The 19,232-nt window shown below is 32.9% G+C and overlaps 2 protein-coding genes and 1 non-coding gene across 3 annotated transcripts; 2 read left to right on the top strand and 1 right to left on the bottom strand.

The window, feature by feature from the left end:
• The first annotated feature begins 116 nt into the window (after positions 1–116).
• LOC128296126 (small nucleolar RNA R71) lies at positions 117–223 on the top strand. Its single transcript, XR_008286675.1, has one exon. It is a non-coding gene; the product is annotated as a small nucleolar RNA R71 (small nucleolar RNA).
• A 13,069-nt stretch (positions 224–13,292) lies between these two features.
• On the top strand, positions 13,293–13,796 carry LOC128295445 (uncharacterized). Its single transcript, XM_053031024.1, has one exon. It carries the CDS (start codon positions 13,293–13,295, stop codon positions 13,794–13,796), a length of 504 nt encoding a protein of 167 aa, XP_052886984.1.
• Positions 13,797–16,782: 2,986 nt separating this feature from the next.
• Positions 16,783–18,669, bottom strand: LOC108469610 (expansin-A4). The gene is made up of 3 exons (XM_017770540.2): positions 18,165–18,669; positions 17,765–18,083; positions 16,783–17,430 (listed from the first exon to the last, which is right to left on the bottom strand). The coding sequence occupies exons 1-3, from the start codon at positions 18,316–18,318 to the stop codon at positions 17,121–17,123; spliced, it is 783 nt and encodes a 260-aa protein (XP_017626029.1). The 5' UTR covers positions 18,319–18,669; the 3' UTR covers positions 16,783–17,120.
• Between the last annotated feature and the right edge of the window lie 563 nt (positions 18,670–19,232).

Genomic DNA, 19,232 nt, shown 5'->3' with positions numbered 1-19,232 from the left:
CATAAGCCTCTTCAGGTGTTTTGTTGTTCAATGTTCCACCGGCGGCTGCATTGATAAGTTGCCTTGTTGAGGGATTCACACCGTTGTAGAAAGTCTGAACCTACAACCATAGAGGTAACCCATGGTGAGGGAACCTTATCAATAGGTCCTTGTATCTCTGCCATGCATCACAAAGTGTTTTTAAATCCATCTACACAAAAGAAGAAATAGCATTCCTTAGTTTATCCGTTTTAGCCGGTGAAAAATATTTTAATAAAAATTTTTCGGTCATTTGTTCCTAAGTTGTGATTGACCCTCATGGTAACGAGTTTAACCACTTTTTAGATTTGTTCCTTAATGAGAATGGGAACAACCAAAGGCGAATGACATCGCCAGAAACGCCATTGATCTTAAAAATGTCGCAGAATTCCAGAAAATTAGCTAAATGAGTGTTTGGATCCTCGTCCTGCAAACCATCAAACTGAACAAACTGTTGTATCATTTGAATCGTGTTAAGTTTCAGTTCAAAATTATTTACAGCAATAGCAGGTCTAACTATACTCAATTCAACTCCTGTTGAAGTAGGTTTAGCATAATCATACATAGAACGAGGAGGAGGATCCTGATTTACTGGGTTTGCAACAGCCACAGGAGGTAACTGATTATTTTGATTATCAGCCATCTCCTCGGTTGTGGTTTGAATATCGTCCTCTTGCCCTTCCTCTATGTATCGTAAGCTTCGCCTTATTTCTCTTCGATTTTTGCGAACTGTGCTTTCTATCTCGCTATAAAAAAGTAGGGGTCCTGACGGGTTTCTTCTAGTCATAAATTATAAAAACCTGCCAGAAGTAAATAAAAGAAAATTTAGTAATTTAAGCAAAAATTAAATTAAATTGCAATAAAAATAAAAAAATGGCTAAAGTAATAAAAATTAAGTGTTCCTAATATCTTAGTCCCCGGCAACAGCGCCAAAAACTTGATGGACGTGAAACTAACTAAAAATTCTACTTAAGGCAAGCGCACCTATCGAACATTAGTATAGTTATAGTGAGATCAGAAATATCGTGTCCACGAGGACTAAAAGTACTAGTAATTACTATCTTTTTATTATCTAGCCTAAGAATTAAAGGATATTTTTAAACTAAACTAATTTTCTAATTTAACTAAGATTACGACAGAGATGAAAGTTGGAAAATACTTTAGAAATAAACCAATGGAAAAGACAATACCCAATAAAGAATCCTCCTAGACTTCACTTATTACCTTTGACTTAGGCAATTTATTCACTTGACTTATTCTGTAGAAATCCCTGATTTATGTTATTATCTCTTTCGAGACTAAAAACAACTGACTCTAGGTTGATTAATTGAAATCTCTTTCTAATTAAAATCACTATTGTCGCATTAACTCGATCTATGGATTCCCTTATTAGATTTGACTCTAATCTGGCAGATTTAAGTCGTCCTATCTCTAGGATTGCATGCAACTCCGCTTAATTGTGAATGATCTACTCTTAAACAGGGACTTTTGCTCCACTGAATAAGCACATCAAGAACCTGAATTAATATCCTAGAATATTAAAGCAAGGGTTAAAACTCACAATTAAGAATAAGAACAAATATTTATCATATAAATCAAAGAGTAATAAGATTGTCTTAGGTTTCATCTTCCTTAGGTATTTAGAGGGTTTAGTTTATAATAATAATAATGGAAAACATCTTAAAGTTTGGAAAACAACAAAACATAAAAACCCCAAGAACTTTTAGGAAATTGGATGGAAATCTTCAGCCTTGATGTAGATCCTAGCTCCGAGGTGATTCTGATGGCTATTCGCGAGTATTTTCTGCCTCCAACTCTATGTGTCCTCCTAATCCTCTTCTAGGGTGTTCATATAGGCTTTAGAATGCATCAGAACCCTTAAAAGTAGCCTTTTCTGAGTAGAACTAGACTTGGGCTCAACAGGGACACGACCGTGTGCCACGCCCGTGTGCAAGTGCTCAAACCGTGTGTAATTCTAAGTTGGTTTCTAGTCGACACGGCCATGACACACGGGAGTGTGGTCTACCCGTGTGCTTCACACGGGCGTGTGGTTTACCCGTGTGAAACACTGTTTTAAGCCAAATTTATCCGTTTTGGCCTGTTTCTCGCTCCTTTTGCTATCCGAAGCTTTCCTGAGTATAAAACATGAAATTAAAGGATTAGGAGCATCAAATTCACTAAAATCAAGGAAAAAATCATTCATAAATATGCCAAGCATGGGGTAAAAATATGTATAAATTGCGGTTTATCATGGTTCGGGACTAAACCGATAACATACGAAATTTTTGGAAAACGTAAAAATTTTTCATCAACACAGGGGTCACACGCCCATGTGAATAGGCTGTGTGCCTCACACGGCTTTAGACACGACTGTGTCACAGGCCGTGTAGAAACAGGGCATACATACTAACTTGCATCACACGGCCAAAGACACGCCCGTGTACTAGGTCGTATGAAAACTGGAGAGTATTCAGACTTGGGTCACACGGCCAATTCACGCCCGTGTGCCTAGCTCGTGTGCCCTTCGAAGTGGCCACACATGCTCATGTACTAGTCTGTGTGCTAGGCCGTGCCAAAACTGTAAGGTATACTGACTTATGCAACACGTCCAAGTCACACGCCCTTGTGTTAAGCCGTGTGCCAATTAGGGGGTATATTGATTTGTACCACACGGCCAGTTACACGCCCGTGTGTGAGACCATGTGGAGCATACTAACTTCATTTTAAAATCAACATAACGGGATACATGACTATGTAACATGACCGTGTGTCACACATGGCTGAGACACACGCCCGTGTCTCTGCCCGTGTGGATAAAGATAGGTTATTTTCCAAGCCATTTTACCACCCCAATTTACCATCCACTTACATAACTCACATGACACATAATAATACCACAATTAGGCATTCCAAGCAACCAAATTAAGATTAAAACATGATTTCCCAATATCAACAATGCAAGTACCCAAATACCAAATTAGGCTATTCAAATTCATACTGAAAACTCATATCATAATTTATCAATGTGATCACCATCAAATATGCATTATTTACCTTAATTCACTAGCAATCGATACTCAAAATTTTACTACTTGATATCCATAATACCTATCATTAACAAGCAACACAATTTCATTCATCAACTCATAATATAAGCCATTTGCACAAATATAACACAGCCTAATCAACCAAAATATGCCAACTTCCTTGGCTATATACAAACCAAACATAAATATTCATAAGCCAACTCAAATGGCTATATCATTCACCAAAATTAACTCAAAATCCCTATGCATGCCATATACTATATATACATAACTTCAAAAGTACCAAAATAGACGTTTCAAAAGTACCAAAATAGACGTTTGATAGTGCGATGATGTTCCCGATGACTCCCGTATCTGAGCTAGCCTTGATTCATTATAAAACATGGGGAAATAACACGAAGTAAGCTTTATAGCTTAGTAAGCTCGTATGTAAATAACTTATTCAACGAATAAATGTAAATCAACCAATTTCACATCAACTACAAACCTTTCTCATGTTTTAAAACATGATTAAATGTCATCTCACAACTACAAACCTTTCTCATGTTTTAAAACATGATTAAATGTTATCTCATTAAACTTTCTATATTTAATACTCGAATAGGTTCTATACGTACCTGTATCACCTCGTACTAACCTCTTTCTCAACCACACCATTCGTTTACCCATTGAACCATTCAGAATAGAAATTGGATACTCAATAGTCTCATACAATAAGTACCTATACTGTGGCCCGTAGCCAAATCAAGGTAACTTATCCGAAGAACAATTATCATGGCCCGAAACCAAATCATCCGATATGCATAGCCCGAAGCCAAATCAGTATAACTCGCACCCGAAATGCTATATCATGGCCAGAAGCCAAGTCAACTTATCATCTAATAACATGACATTAGTATCCAAATCTATTCCTAAAATTCAACCAAGATTTCTCATTTTCTGTTTCTATCATCGAATGCATTCGTAGAGTCGTTTTCACAATTCGAGTGTTATCCATAATCTCATATTCACATTTATGCAATATCAAAGCTTTTAACATACTTTTATAATGAGATTACCACATACGATATTACCTCGTATTCGGAATTGACAGATCAGATCGATTACTCGATAACCTTACTTTTCCCTTGATCTAATTCTGGATTCATCTTTTCTTGATCTAAATATATTCAAAATTAACTTATTAAATAAACCATTCATTCAATTTACTCCAAGACATGCATTTAGGCCTATTTGCACATTAGCTCCTAAACTTTCACATTTAATCAATTTAGTCCCTAATTCACAAATACACAAAATTCACATGATTTCACTAAACCCAAGCTTGGATGAATTATTCATAGGTCCCTAGCAGCCCAAAACTTTCATTTATTTCACATTTCAACCACACAATTTGCACAATTCATAATTTAATCCCTAATTTACATTTTTGTCAAAAATTACTTTACAAAACTAGTAAAACTATCATCAAGCTTTCATATTTCATCATTAAACATCAAAGAACACATAGATTCAACAATGGAAACTCTTAAAATCTTTAACAGTTTCAAAATTTAAGGTACAGGCTAGCTAGATTGAGCTACAACGATTACAAAAACATAGAAATCATCAAAAACCGAGCTAAAACCGTACCTTAATCAAGCTAGGAGTTGGCCAAAGCTTTGAAATCCTTTAATGGTGTTTTTCCTCTCTTATTTTCGGCTACAACAAGATGATAACACCAAAATTTTGTTTTTATTTTATTTATTTATCAATTATTTACTAAATGACTTAATTAACCTTATTACTAGTTTAATATTTCAATTATGCCATGCCATTGTCATCCACCATCATATTAATGGTCTAATTACCATATAAGGACCTTAACTTTAAGGTTCTATAGCTATTAGACACCCTTAGCTAATAGAACAATACTTTTGCATTTTACGCAATTTAGTCTTTTTTCTCAAATTGACTATTCAAACGATAAAATTAACTTACGAAATTTTCACACATATCAAATAATATGCCGTAAATATCGAAAATAATATTAAAATAATTTTTTGACGTCATATTTGTGGTTTTAAAACTACTGTTCTGATTTCGCTAAAACTGAACTGTTACACAATATGGTTTGATTGTTTACAATACAGTACTTAAGGGGTTGTGTAAGACCGATAATACTAATAGAGCTATTAGGTTTCTAAGACTGATGGAAGGCAGAGGTTATAAACCCAATACTGTTCTTAACTTGTTGTCTTAGGCTATGGTTTTACTTGCCTTTTCAACTAAGGAAACACTGTCAAATGATATAACTTTTTATCTTAGTAACCAAAATCCTGCCCTTTGGATGCAATTTTTATGCAATAACTGATCTAGGTACAAGAACTCTATATAAACATTATCATTGGAAATTAAAGGTTATTTGTTGATTTAGTTTTGCTGCTTATATCTAATATATTGTAGAATAATTGTTATGTGTCGAATTGGGAAATGGTGTGGAGAATAGTTACGTGCATCCCTTGGAGATAAATGGATCGAAGAATGCAAGTATACCATTGGTTACTGTTGCAATTGTGCCTTCGCCTACATTATTATGGAGATTCAATGTTTGTTTTCAATGATATTGTTGGTGTGTTTATTATCCATTTACTTTCTTTTAACAAATATAAAGTGGATAAACTCAAAGAAAAACGAATCCCTCAGTTGTAACTTGCATCTTTTAGTTATTTCTCAACCTTATGGAATCCTAATCTATTTAGATATCAAGGTACTATTGTTCTTACTCTGGGGTTTCATCTGTGGGAAGGTTAGTCTTATTTTATATTTTAGTTGTTTCAAGCTATACAATTCGTATTTGATGTTAATAATGGTTAACAAAGGGCTACAAGATTCAGTTATGTTGCTTACGTTCTCATTATGTATGCCAAAATATTGCAGACTGGATGACAATCTGCAATGAGAATGAGTGTAGACTTACGGAACCTATTTCTATATCAGGCATTTTTGTATTATAATCCTCTTCTTCTGGTGGTTAGTTAAATTTTTATGATATATAAAAAAATTTATGTTATACTAATTTTTTCAATATGAGTGTAATTTTATGTTATGTGTTTAAAGACTTGTAAGAGGTTATTCTTCTTGTTTTGATATCACAGACTACAATGGTATAGCTTTGGGGAATCAATTTATTGGTCTTTTCTCGGTCTAATATTAATTATGCAAAATTTTTTTATCTTGATCAGAATTATTTCACCCATAGTGAAATATGGAAGGTAATTGAATTACCCAGTCAGATCTTTTAATCAGGTTGCCTAATATGTACTGGTGGCTCATTATGATATACTATATGGATAAACTATAGTTGGTTGCCTTGTTTCTTGTCTTGTTCTTCAGCTAATGATATACTATATGGCCGGCAATGGCTGCAATTTATTTCTAATACTCGATTGAATTTCATCCTGGTCTGGAACCTATAGTTTCTTTAGTGATTTCAATATGTTTGAAGTTTGTGTAGCTGATGTATTATTTTGAGGGATCCATTTATAATGTTATCATTAGCTTCAAGCTTTGTAAATGTGTATCAGGGATATAACATTGAATTTTTGAAGGAATTGTTCCATTTTCTTCTTTTGTTTTCTTAGTTTTCCTTTCTATCTTAAAATATCTACATAAAGCTTGATGGTCTACTGGTACAATCGTTGCTAATAGAGCTTGGTAATTTTCCTCAAATAAAATAACTCTCTCTACGATTGTTGTAATTTCATTGCGCTACATGGATGACTATAGTTGTTCCGACCAGTATGACATCATATCTTTATCTCTACTCTAATGGAGAAGTATCTTTGGCTTCCTCTCAACCAGTGTAATAGATGTAATTTTACCATATATTAATTTTTGAGATCAAAATGTAATTTTATATATTAATTTACAATTCCATCCTTTTTGAAGGTACTAAACATAATTTTTTAATATTTTTGGGCGCTAAAGTGTAATTTTACCATAGATCAATTTGTAATTTTATTCTTTCTAAAGGGACTGAATTGAAAATTTTTTATTTCAAGGACTGAGTTTTGATTTTTATTTCACATATGAAAAGAACTAATGTTACTAAAATTTAGTAATTTTATGTAAAATTTGAAGGTTTTATTTCACCAAAATATTGCTATAAAAATTAATTTATTAAGGAGTATACCTTATAATTAATTGTTGTTATCATATTATTATAAAGGATAAAATAAAATATAAAATATATGTTTTCTATTAAAATTGACTATTAAAATAAAATGTTATTAGAGGATTATCATATCGTATGTTAAACTCATTTTCATATTGGTGATTGTGGCCTAAGAGAACGGTGAGAGGCTAGATTAAAGTAAATATATTAGGCATTGAAATATTCTTAATAATAATTTTATATTAAAATTATTATTAAATATTATTAATAATTATATTAAGAATGTTATTAAATTATATATTATTTTATTAAATTATATTTAATAATAATTATGTTAAAATATGATTAAATTATTTATTTTTATTTTTAGTAAAATATATTTAACAATAATCTTATTAAAATTTAATAATAATAATCATCTACCTACAAAAATTACATTAAGGGTACTTTGGTCATTTAAACATTTTTCCTTATACTATTACAACATCTATTCCATTTAACCAAACACAAGAATTCTATTACTCTATTTCATTCCATTCAACCAAATAATTGAATTATTGATTACAGCTCTATTCCATTACAACTCTATTCCATTATAGCTCTAGCCCTATTCCATTACAGTGAACCAAACGTACCCTAAGAAACAATGAGAGTCTCCCATACGAGGCATAAGAGGCCAACTTCAATTAACTTTAAAAATAATTATAATTTAATTTAGAATTATTAATTAAAATTTGTGCTAATTTTAAAATAGAGTTATTAATTGAATAAAACTCTAAGCATAAAATATATAAAAAAATGTGATAATTATAATTATAATTTACAATTATTAGTTAAAAATTTTGACATAAAAAAGTTGTGTTATTTTTAAAGTGTTAATTTTATTTATTTAAAATAGAATTATTACTTGGATAGAACTCTAAACATATTAATTATCACTTAATTAATATCGAGTTATACACTAATCTAAATTTAAATTTAGCTTTATAAATAGCATTTGATAGTTAGGCATATTCAACCAAGTAGCTTCAAAGCAAAAATATAGATAAAAAATAGAGATTGTTAGTATTAATAAGTTAGAATTATAAAAAAAAGGAATAAAGCATTAAAAGCTAGGGTTCTACAAAGAGACAATATCAAATAATATTTTAAGAACAATGAAACTAGAGAGTGATAGAAAGTTATTTTAATTGATGATGAGGTAATATAATATTATTATATATATATATTTAATTTTTATGTAAGTTGTTTAACTGTGTGAAACAAGCACTCTTAAAATTGTTTTTATTATATATATATCCACTATTTATTTAGTACGGGTGAAAAATGTTTTGTAAGTTTGCTTTGAAAAGAAAGCCAAATTTCAACAATTATTTTTTAATCATTATTATTAAATATGTTTATTATTTTAGTATAAATATATTTTATATTTATCATGAATTATTATAACTTTTTCATGTTAGTAGAAAGAAAATACGTCTGCCCCCTCTGGCACGTCTCTGTCTGCTCTACTTGGCAGGTTTTAGGGTTTTTCGTTCATTGTTTTGTGACGACGATTTGATTTTAAAATCTTTCCTTGGTAATTTGGTTTTTATGATCTAATGAGGAGGAAGAAGAAGTTTTACAGATCTAATTAGACCCGCAAACAGGAAAAGAAAGTGGGGTTTTTCAATTAGTGGGATGTTTCTTAACTGCTAGTACTATTCATTTTCCAGCAATGTCTCTGGCATGCCGTTAGGGGTGTACAAATCCGAGATCTAGAAGGAAAAAGGTACTTATTCCGATTTTTTCATGTCATGGATATGGAGAGGGTATTAAAGGGGTCACCGTGGACTTTCAACAACCACTTATTATTGCTTTACAAGCTACAATTAGGGGAGGACCCTTTATCAGTCCCTTTGATCTCTTCACCTTTTTGGGTACAGGTTCACGATATTCCTATTGGTTTTTTCTCTGAAAGCTTGGCAATACAGCTGGGTAATTTCATAGGTGCTTTTATGGAGTATGATGGATCTGAGTTGGGAAAAGAAAATCAAAATTTTATGAGAGTAAGAGTTCAAGTTGATATAAGACGTCATTTGAAAAAGAAGAAGCAGATTATGTTTTTCGGTAAGTGTTCATATGTCAAATTTAAGTATGAACGATTATCTCTCTTTAGTTTTTATTGCGGACGGCTGGGGCATAGTGACTCTTTTTGTGAATCAAAGATGGAATTAGGGGTGGAAGTTGCTAATATGGGTTGGGATTTGTCCCTACGAGTGCAATCGAAAAGAGCCATAGCCATGAGTAGTGTTTGGTTGCGTGGAGAAGAAGAAGATTGGGGGGAAATTATGGGGAAACTCAGGTATTAGGACATAATGGTAGGTTTTTAAGGGTAAGTATGGGTCAAATAAGTAATATAGATCCAATATTGGGGTTTAATCTGGAGAGAAAATTACACGCCTTTAATGGGGTTGAGAATTCGACTATGAGTCCATCGCACACCACAATGGATCATGATTCTGAAGATAGAGCGTTGATTGGAGAGGAGGGGAAAAAAGAGCCAGGGGAGATATTGAAGATGGATCAGCCAAGGAAGAGATTAGCGCTTTGGCGATAAGAAATAAAATAGTAGTTGAAGCTAATCATTTATTATCGACGGCTGCTAAAAGGCAAGTCGACCGATCACAATGAAAATATTAAGTTGGAATGTCCATGGTTTGAGGAATCCACAGACTGTTCACAGGCTTCGGCATTGGCTGAGGTTATACAATCCCCTTTTGGTCTTCTTTTTGGAGACAAAACTTAACAGGAGAAGGATAGAAGAAGTTCGAAGATGTGGTTTTTTAAAATGGCATTGATGTTGATGCAACAGGATCTCGAGGTGGTTTATGTTTGGCTTGGCGTGGATATATTAACATCAGGCTTCAAAGTTATTCAAAAAGCCATATAAATGTGGTAATTGATGATACAGATGAATGTAATAATTGGAAGTTTACTGGCTTTTATGGGTCCCACTATTCAAATGATAAAGAAGAATCGTGGAATTTATTGCGACAATTACGTACTGTTGGGGAGCTTCCTTGGATGGTTTGTGGTGATTTCAATGAAATTTTGTATGGTTTTGAAAACAAAGGAGGTTTACCTCGTGAGGAGGGCAAAATGGAAGCGTTTCGTAAGGTTTTGAAGGATTGCGAATTAAAGGACATGGGTTTTTCTGGAATATAGTTTACTTGGGAAAGGGGAAATCTACCTGAAACTAATTTTCAGGAACGACTGGATAGGGGAGTTGCTACTAATGATTGGTTATCTCTATTACCAAAGTTTCATATTCGACATTTATCTCATTTTTTTTCAGATCATTGCCCTTTGTTTATTAACACAAAACGGGAGGAATATGAGAAAAGTAGAAGTTTTAAATTTGAAGCATGGTGGGTGTTGGAGGAAACCTTTTTTATAGATGTTAGGAATATTTAGGAAAGTAACATAGGAGATCTATTGAGCAAGCTTGAAAGGCTTAAGAAAGGTCTAAAGAAATGGGCTGAGAAGATCCAATGTAGAAGGAAAGCTAAGAAAGACGTGTTAACTTTAAAATTGGAAAGGCTAGAAGAGAATGAAAGAAATGATGAAAAATTGTCTGAACTTATAGATACTAAAATCCAACTTAATTTTGAGATTGAAAAAGATAAGCGCTATTGGGAACAGAGGGCACGAGTTAATTAGCTAAAGAATGGAGATAAGAACACAGCTTTTTTTCACAAACAGGCTACTCAAAAAAGCAGAGGAATTTTATCAGTAGAATGCAATCTGATGATGGCAGGGACACAGAAGACATCGTGGAAATGGAAGGAATTGCCAGATTGTATTTTCAACAATTGTTTTCTGCTGGAAAGAGGGGTAATTTTGATCATATTCTGGCAGGAATTAATCGTTGCATCTTGGATGAGGATAACTTAAGGTTGAAAGCAAGGTATACAATAGAAGAGATTCGCGAGGCACTAGCAGAGATTCGCGAGGCACTAGCAGAGTTGGGCCCAACAAAAGCTCCAGGTGAGGATGGATTTCCGGCGCTGTTTATCAAAAATGCTGGCCAATTATTGGGGAAGAAGTTACCTCATTTTGTCTTGCTAAACTGAATGGAGGTTTGGATATTAGTTTAATAAACAAAACAAATATTGTGTTAATTCCAAAAATCCCCAATCCTTTAAATATTACCCACTTTAGGCCAATCAATTTATGTAACGTGCTTTATAAACTATTGGCTAAAGTTATTGCTAATTGTCTTCGTCATGTGATGAATAAATTTATTGATCTAGCTCAAAGTGCCTTTGTACCGGGGAGACTTATTTGTGATAATGTTCTATTGGCATATGAAATTCTCCATACTCTGAAGAATAAAAGAGGGGGGAAGAAAGGGTTTATGGCGGTGAAACTAGATATGAGTAAAGCGTATGACAGGATTGAATGGAGTTTTGTTGAAAAAATTATGAAGAAACTGGGTTTTGATGCAGAATGGGTTAATGTGTTAATGAAATGTGTAACCATAGTGTCATATCCAGTGGTTTTTAATGGTGTTATTGGAGAAAATTTTGTCCCCTCTAGAGGTCTTAGACAATGCGACCCTTTGAGTCCGTTCCTATTCCTATTCTGTAGAGAAGGGTTATCTAGTCTTATGAGGTTAGTTACAGAAGGAAATTTAATTCGATGAGTAAAGGCTAGTAAAAGCGGACCATAGATCTCACATTTGCTTTTTACAGATGATTGTATTTTGTTTGGGGAGGCCACTGAAAGAGGAGCAAATTCATTGAAAAGGATATTAAATAAATATGAACTCGGCTCTGGTTAATGCTTTAATTTTACAAAATCTACAATTTTTTTCAGTTCCAATACGCAGGAAGAAGAGGAAAGGGTAATAACTAGGGTGCTTAGAATTCGTAGCTCTAATGATCCAGAAAGATATTTAAGTTTACCAAATTTGGTGGGTAGAAGGAAGAAAGTAGCTTTCCAGAATTTGAAGGATAGATTAAAGCAAAGAATTGATAATTGGAGCATTAAGTATCTTTCTCAATAAGGTAAGGAGGTCTTTATCAAAGTCGTTTTACAATCCATTCCAACCTATTCTATGGCTTGTTTTTTGCTTCCTAAGTCTTTATGCAACGAGTTGGAGGGTATAATAGCTAAATTTTGGTTGCAAAAAGACCGGGTGAAAAAAGGTATTCACTGGTGTGCTTGGAAGGATATTTCTGTATCAAAAGATGCAAGTGGACTTGGTTTCTACAACTCGATAAATTTAATATAGCATTATTAACTAAACAGGGTTGGTGTCTTATTAACTATCCAAATTCTTTGTTAACCTGTGTTTTGAAAGCTAAATACTATCCGAATGTGTGTTTTTTAACTGCCCCACTAGGAAACTTACCTTCACTTACCTGAAGGAGCATCTGATCGACAAAATGAGTGCTAGAAGTAGGGTTATATTGGAAGGTAGGCAAGGGGGATTAAATTTCTGTTTAGGCGGACCTCTGGATTTCAGGCAATGAAGAAGATAGATTGCAGTACCAACACAGAAATGATAATTTTGTATTAGTATCAGATTTGATCAATGAAGTTAATAAAACATGGAAAGTAGGCTTAATTGACAATACCTTCAGAGAGGATTTAGCTAGAAAGATCAAGCAGATTCCTTTGGCGAGTGTAGCGCATGAAGATTTCCAAGTCTGGAAAGGAGAGCCTTCTGGTAATTTTTCTATTCGAAGCGCCTATAAACTATTACAGTAGGCTACTATAAATCCTATTATTATATAGACCGAAACTAAAAGTTTTTTCAAAAAGCTATGGAATTTACAGATGCCCTCAAAAGTTAAAATTACAATATGAAGAATAGCCTGGAATTACATCCCAACTTTTTTTAATCTGAAGCAAAGAAGAGTTGTTTCTGATGCTCGTTGTCCACGGTGTAAACAGGAGGAGGATGACTGTAACCATGTATTCCGTAGCTACCCTACAACGATAGAAGTATAGAGATTCTTAAAGCTTTCTTGGATACTGCAAAACAACATCGATAGGAGAAAAAACTTATCTTAGATGCTAGCATGGTTCCTAAGTCTATCGAAAGAAGACTGTCTGTGGCAATTTATTTCGATGCTGCTTTTGACCAACAACTTTCAAGATCTGTGTCGGGGCTAGTTGTTCGAAACGAAGAGGGGGAAATATTGGCATCCAAATCAGTCATCCATTCCAATATTGCAACTCCATTTGCGGCCGAAGCACATGCAGGGTTACAAGCTTTATTATTAGGAATTTCTATGGGGTTTAATGTTTTGCAAGTAATAGGAGACTCAAGAACGGTTATTTCAAAATGCCAAAGTTCAGAACGTGACAGATTGGTGATCAGATCTATCATTCAAGACATTCAGAATATAAAAAACCATTTTCAAAATGTCAGATTTCATTTTGTTCCTAGATCAGAAAACATACTTGCTCATTTTGTTGCAGTAGAGGCTTTGAAGAAAAGGGACGGTCATTACTTGGTCGGAGATATTCCCAGATCCGTCCGTTGCGCTATGGAGAGGAAGCGTCCAAGGCATCCAGACTGAAAGTAAAGGAGTGATTTGAATATGTAGCAGAAGACTAAAAGATCTGTGGAGATCTACTACCATTAAGGTTGAGTCTGTGATGGGAAATGAAATGACTTTATGGAGGCCAGCTATTTGTCGATTAAATTTTGAATAGGTTTTTTTTTTATTTTTTTTATTTGAATAGGTTTATTTTATCTATTTGCTTTTGTTTTAGACTTTGGGCTAGCATGTGTGTGGCCTGATTCCCATTTAGGTTTTTAGGTCTGCTTTAGTGGGTATTAAGCCGACTTTGTGGATATTTTATTGTTTGGCTAAGTTCTTTTAATATAATATTCAGTCGATTTATTCAAAAAAGAAAAAAACTTTTTCATGTTAGTTTTTTTTCAAATTAATATTATAGTATACCTTTCCGAATTTGCATATTATTTAAAAATTTAAAAAACTTATTATTATTAGTTATAGATAACAGTAATTAAAAAATTTATTTAAATTTGATTCAAAATTAAACATGTAAAATCATATAGAACGCATGTAATATTAAAACTAATATTAATTAAATGTGTATATAGTGATAGTTATTGAAAAAGCATAATAAGTTTAGTGGGAAAAAAAGTAAATTTGTGATAGTTGATGGGCTTTTAAGGTCTCTAACATTCTGTCATGTATGGGCTGTTTATGAATTTTTTTCAGGCCTTGGGGGCTACTGCTATCCTACCCAAATCTGGCATACCCATTACTGGTTTAGGATCGGGGTGCGTTGGTCTTCCAAAATCTCCGACAGCATGCCCACATTTCTTATCAAATGGAAATGAAATTCTCCTTTCGCAATTTTTATAATCTCAGTTTAAATAATTGACACCATCAACTCTTTCTGTGGAAATATTTATTACCAAATACTCATATCAACATGATGAGTTAAAGATTTTGCTTTAAAAAAGAGAGAGGGGGTCATGTCAAAATTTTAATTAGAAATAATTAATAGTATTAACTAATCACATTAACATAATTTTTATCAAATTAGAGTACATAATTAAATCTTAAATTTAAGCATAGTAAAAGGGTCATGATTTCACCTTTAAATTGTTCTTTGAGCGCAAATTTTGAATAAGACTCGATTGAGGAATGATTCAAATATCGATGTTAAAGGTTTTTGAAATATAAGTTCAAAATCGCAATTTATTTAAATTGAAATAGACTCTACTTTTTATTTAAAGTACAATTAGTTTTAAATTTTTTATTATGTAAAAATATATATATTATATTTAAATTTATAAAATCACTTATAAAATTTATATAATTTTTTTTTCTATCTTTTACTTGATTTTCTAAAAGAATATTTATGAAAATTTATTTGAAACTTTATTAAATAATGTTCAAAATCCATATAATAATGTTTATTTTGTGAAAATAAATCTAAAAATTCAAATTTTAAAATTGTTAAAATAAAAAATCAAATCAAATTGAAAATCATAAATAATTTGAAATATTTTTTAAAAACTTGATGAAATTGAATGTAGTTTGCTCTAACCAACATTTCTCTTGTTAAAATTACAACATAAACCAATAGGATAGATAGTAGGTTTTGTATTGAGGGAGTAGGGGTGAGCATTTGATCTAGTCGAGTCAAATCGAGTAAAAAAATTTTGAGTTAGTCGAGTTGATAAATCATATTTTAGCAACTCAACTCAAATTGAAATTTTTTCGAATCGAGTCAAAAAATTTCGAGTCAAGTTCACTAATCATATTATTTATACTTAATATTGCATTTACATTGACTGATTATTTAAATAACAGGCAAAGTACAAGATTATTTAACTACGTAAGTAAGGTTGATGGGTAAACATTTATTAAAACGACGTAGTTTTGTCTTTTCTTATTCTAATTTTCAAATAACTCAAATTGTGTAATTCGTATTCGAGTTAAACCGAAAAAATTAATTTTTTTATTCGAGTTAATTCGAATAACTCAATTAACTTGAATAACTCAAACTATTTAATTTAAATTTTAAAAATTTTATCAAATATTTTAAACGGATTTTGCTCACCTCTAGAAGGGTAGTGAATTCCCATGTTACCATCATGATTATAGGAAGCCCACATAGTGGAAGCAAGTCTAGAAACAGTAGAAAAAAGTTGAGCACAAAGGTATCCAAAGCCCCCGGTTAAATCTTTGGATTCTCCCCCAGAGTCAAAACCAGCTAACGAAGAGAGAAACAACCCTACCCATATGTGTTTAGAGCATTAAGGCTAAATTGACCCACCTCCCATGTGCTCAAAGTTAATTTGGTAAAATGCATTGGACCCTACTTCTTCTTCTTCTTTCATGATTTACATGTTTGTTTTCATTGAAATCCTTCTCAACTATATGTAAATTTCAAACTATCAACTTTTTGTAGATGTTGATGCAAAAAGTATGGTAATGGTATAAGGCGTTTTGAAACATACAGGATAACGGAAATTTCCCCTATAAAATGGCAAGATTTGGAAAGAGAGAACAACATCAGTACCTTACCTACCCCTTCTTTATATATATATATAGACACATACAAATGCAAATGTTCAAAAAGAAAATAAAAATCTGGGATAGCATAGGATACTTGATGTAAAATGAATAGAAAAAAAATAATATTTGATAACTTTACTGATGTAAAGTATGCATGAATTGCCATATGGATACTAGATGAGTAATTAATTAATTTTTAAAATTTAAAAATTTAAAATATACAAATTGTTTTTGAAAATTAAAATTATAAAAAATACTTTTAAATTTTAAGAAAATAATCAAGTACTAACGTGATATACATATAGCCATCCATGTGTATACTACGTCAACAAAATTAACAAAATTAAAATTTTTATTTATTTTAAATAATTTAACAAACAATATAAGCTGAAATGAAGAATTAAAATAATTTCTTTTATAAAATTAAACAACCAAAAAGTCATGCTTAAATTAAATCCCTTAATTACTTAAATGAAAAGATCATATTCGTAAGAATATGAAATTAATAAACCAAATATAAAAGTATATATTTGAGTTGGAAGTTAAAAACAATACACTTTCCCCAAGTATAGCTAATAACATTTAAAAGTTTAATATTTAGGCTGCGGGCTACAATTTTGTGGCAGCCGCCTCAGTCCTTCCCCCACCCCACTATGCAAACCGATTAACCCCAAAATCAGAACCAAAATGTAAAATAAAGAAAACACCCCAAGTACCCAATTTGTCAAAAAGAGACATCACCCTAACAAAACAAAAGTTGGACCATCAAGGGTAAAACTGGAAATGGCTTTTCCTAACTTATGGGGCTAATAATTTTCTTTTTTCTTTTTATTTGAGAAATCAAACTCTGAAATTTTTGCCCGTGAATGTTTGACCAAATTGCCAATGGGCAGGGACAATGTTCCAAGAGGTGGAAGTGCGTCTGTCACTGCCTGTGACCCTAAATGAGAGTGACTGACCAACCAGCACAACGTTTGACTGCCAATTCTGACCCCAATTTCGACTCATGCTCATCCACCCTGTCCTTGATCCTTTCACACTAGCCTTCACGATATTCCCTGAACCCGCCACGTTAGAAATCAACACTAAGTTGAAATATCGAAATCCATTGATTGTGAACCTTATCCCTCCTCTTTTCCGGCATGGCACCCTGTGTAATTTAAATCAAAGCCACCCCCCTTTTTAACTCTTTTTAATCTTGAGCGGATCTCATTATAACATTGATTAAAAAAAAAATTTCTTCTAAAAATACATATAATAATAGTTTTAACTCTTAAAAAGATTTTGAAAACAAAATCCATACTTTTTTTGTCTTTGAATCCCTGTTTCTCCAATATGTAAAGAAAGAAAACACACTTTCTAAATTAAATTTGGTAGCATTTTATGTTACTGACAATTAAATAAATTAAACAGGAAACATCATTACCAAACTAATATTAGAAAAAAAAGAAAAAAAAAAGTGGTAAGGAAACATAGTGGCATACCGGCGGTAGGAAACGGGAACAATACCGGCACGGTACTCAGCAATCTTAAGGAACATGGGCATGGCGAGGTCAAAGTGAGGACGAGGAGGGTTACACCAGCCCCCATTGTCGCTTGGAAGAGCGTAGTTTGGTGGGCAAAAGTTGGTTGCAGTGATGAATATGGATGGGCTCCCTGAATGGCACCACTGTGGATCACTAGCACACTTGATCTCAAAGCAAGCACCGCAGCTGAACCCATTGTTGAACAACGCAGTGCTCAATGCCGCCGTGTTAACTCCATATCCTTGGCTGTACAAGTTTCCATACCCACAAGCTCCTCCTGCAAAGTCAGTGTTGGTGGGTTTGAGTGTTTTGTTGAGTCTGAAATGTGAAATTAAGAGAATGAGGGGAAAGTACAAACCCATGGTGCCCGAAGCATCAGAACCACCATAGAAGGTAGCATGGGCGTTTTGCCATGCGCCACCAGAATAAACTCCTGGAATTCTAGCTTCACCCATCCACATTGTGGAGGAGATAAACAGAAAAATGCATGCTACTGCACTCGCCACTGCCATTTTTGCCCTTCCTCCAATAACTTCAACACTATAATTAAAACTCTTATAAAGTTACTGAAAATCTGTAGAAAAGAAGGGAAGAGAAGAGAGAGCAAGAGTGGGGGTTGTGGTGAGAGTGAGGGAGACGGCAGAGGGGTACTTAAAGGGGGGGAATTTGGATTTGGTTTTTTTTTTTTTTAATTTTTTTTTTCAAGGATAAAGAGAAATATCGGGATTTAATATCACTAAATATATGCAATAGAATAAGTGTTTTCAATTTATAATATAAATGATGAGGTGTAGAGAAGACTGGAGGAAAGAGGGGTGTGTGTATGAGAATGAGAATAAGCTATCATAGAAAAGAAGGTTAAATGATGTAAGCCAACTATAACACACTAACCAAAGCAAAGGCATCCAACGCCCATTAAATCCCGTAATCATCGGGCCATATAAACCGCTCGAGTTTAACTGTAAGTGGAGCCCACAAATACCCAAATCTCGAGCCACTCGCGCCCTACTCCCCCACGCCAATGTCTTTTGTTTCTTTTTCCTTCTAATCTAATCAACCTGCATGTTTACTCCATCTTCTTTCATGCATTCCTCCCCTTACAAACACCATTTAGTTGAATAAATTTGTGAGATTATGGGTAACACGTAATCTTATTTTATTTGAGATATTCGATTATAAAATTTATTTGTTTTTTTAATCTTAATTTTCATAAAATTAAAGCTCACCATGTATCTCCGATGTCTCTACATCTGAAAGCATCATTCTTTGATTTGATTTTACAATTAAAAATAGGATAAAGAAATAGTTGAGGTTATAGGAGAGAGTAACAAATCTAAGTTATCATGTCATATCTTTAAGATTTGTAAATTTACAATATAAACTTTGTTTTGAAAAAGTAATTCCGTTTTATTTAAAAATCATGCTT

Source organism: Gossypium arboreum, chromosome 7 (assembly GCF_025698485.1).
Source record: "Gossypium arboreum isolate Shixiya-1 chromosome 7, ASM2569848v2, whole genome shotgun sequence".
NCBI lineage: Eukaryota > Viridiplantae > Streptophyta > Magnoliopsida > Malvales > Malvaceae > Gossypium > Gossypium arboreum.
Note: the sequence above shows the minus strand (reverse complement) of the source record. Positions and strands in the feature narration are given on the sequence as shown.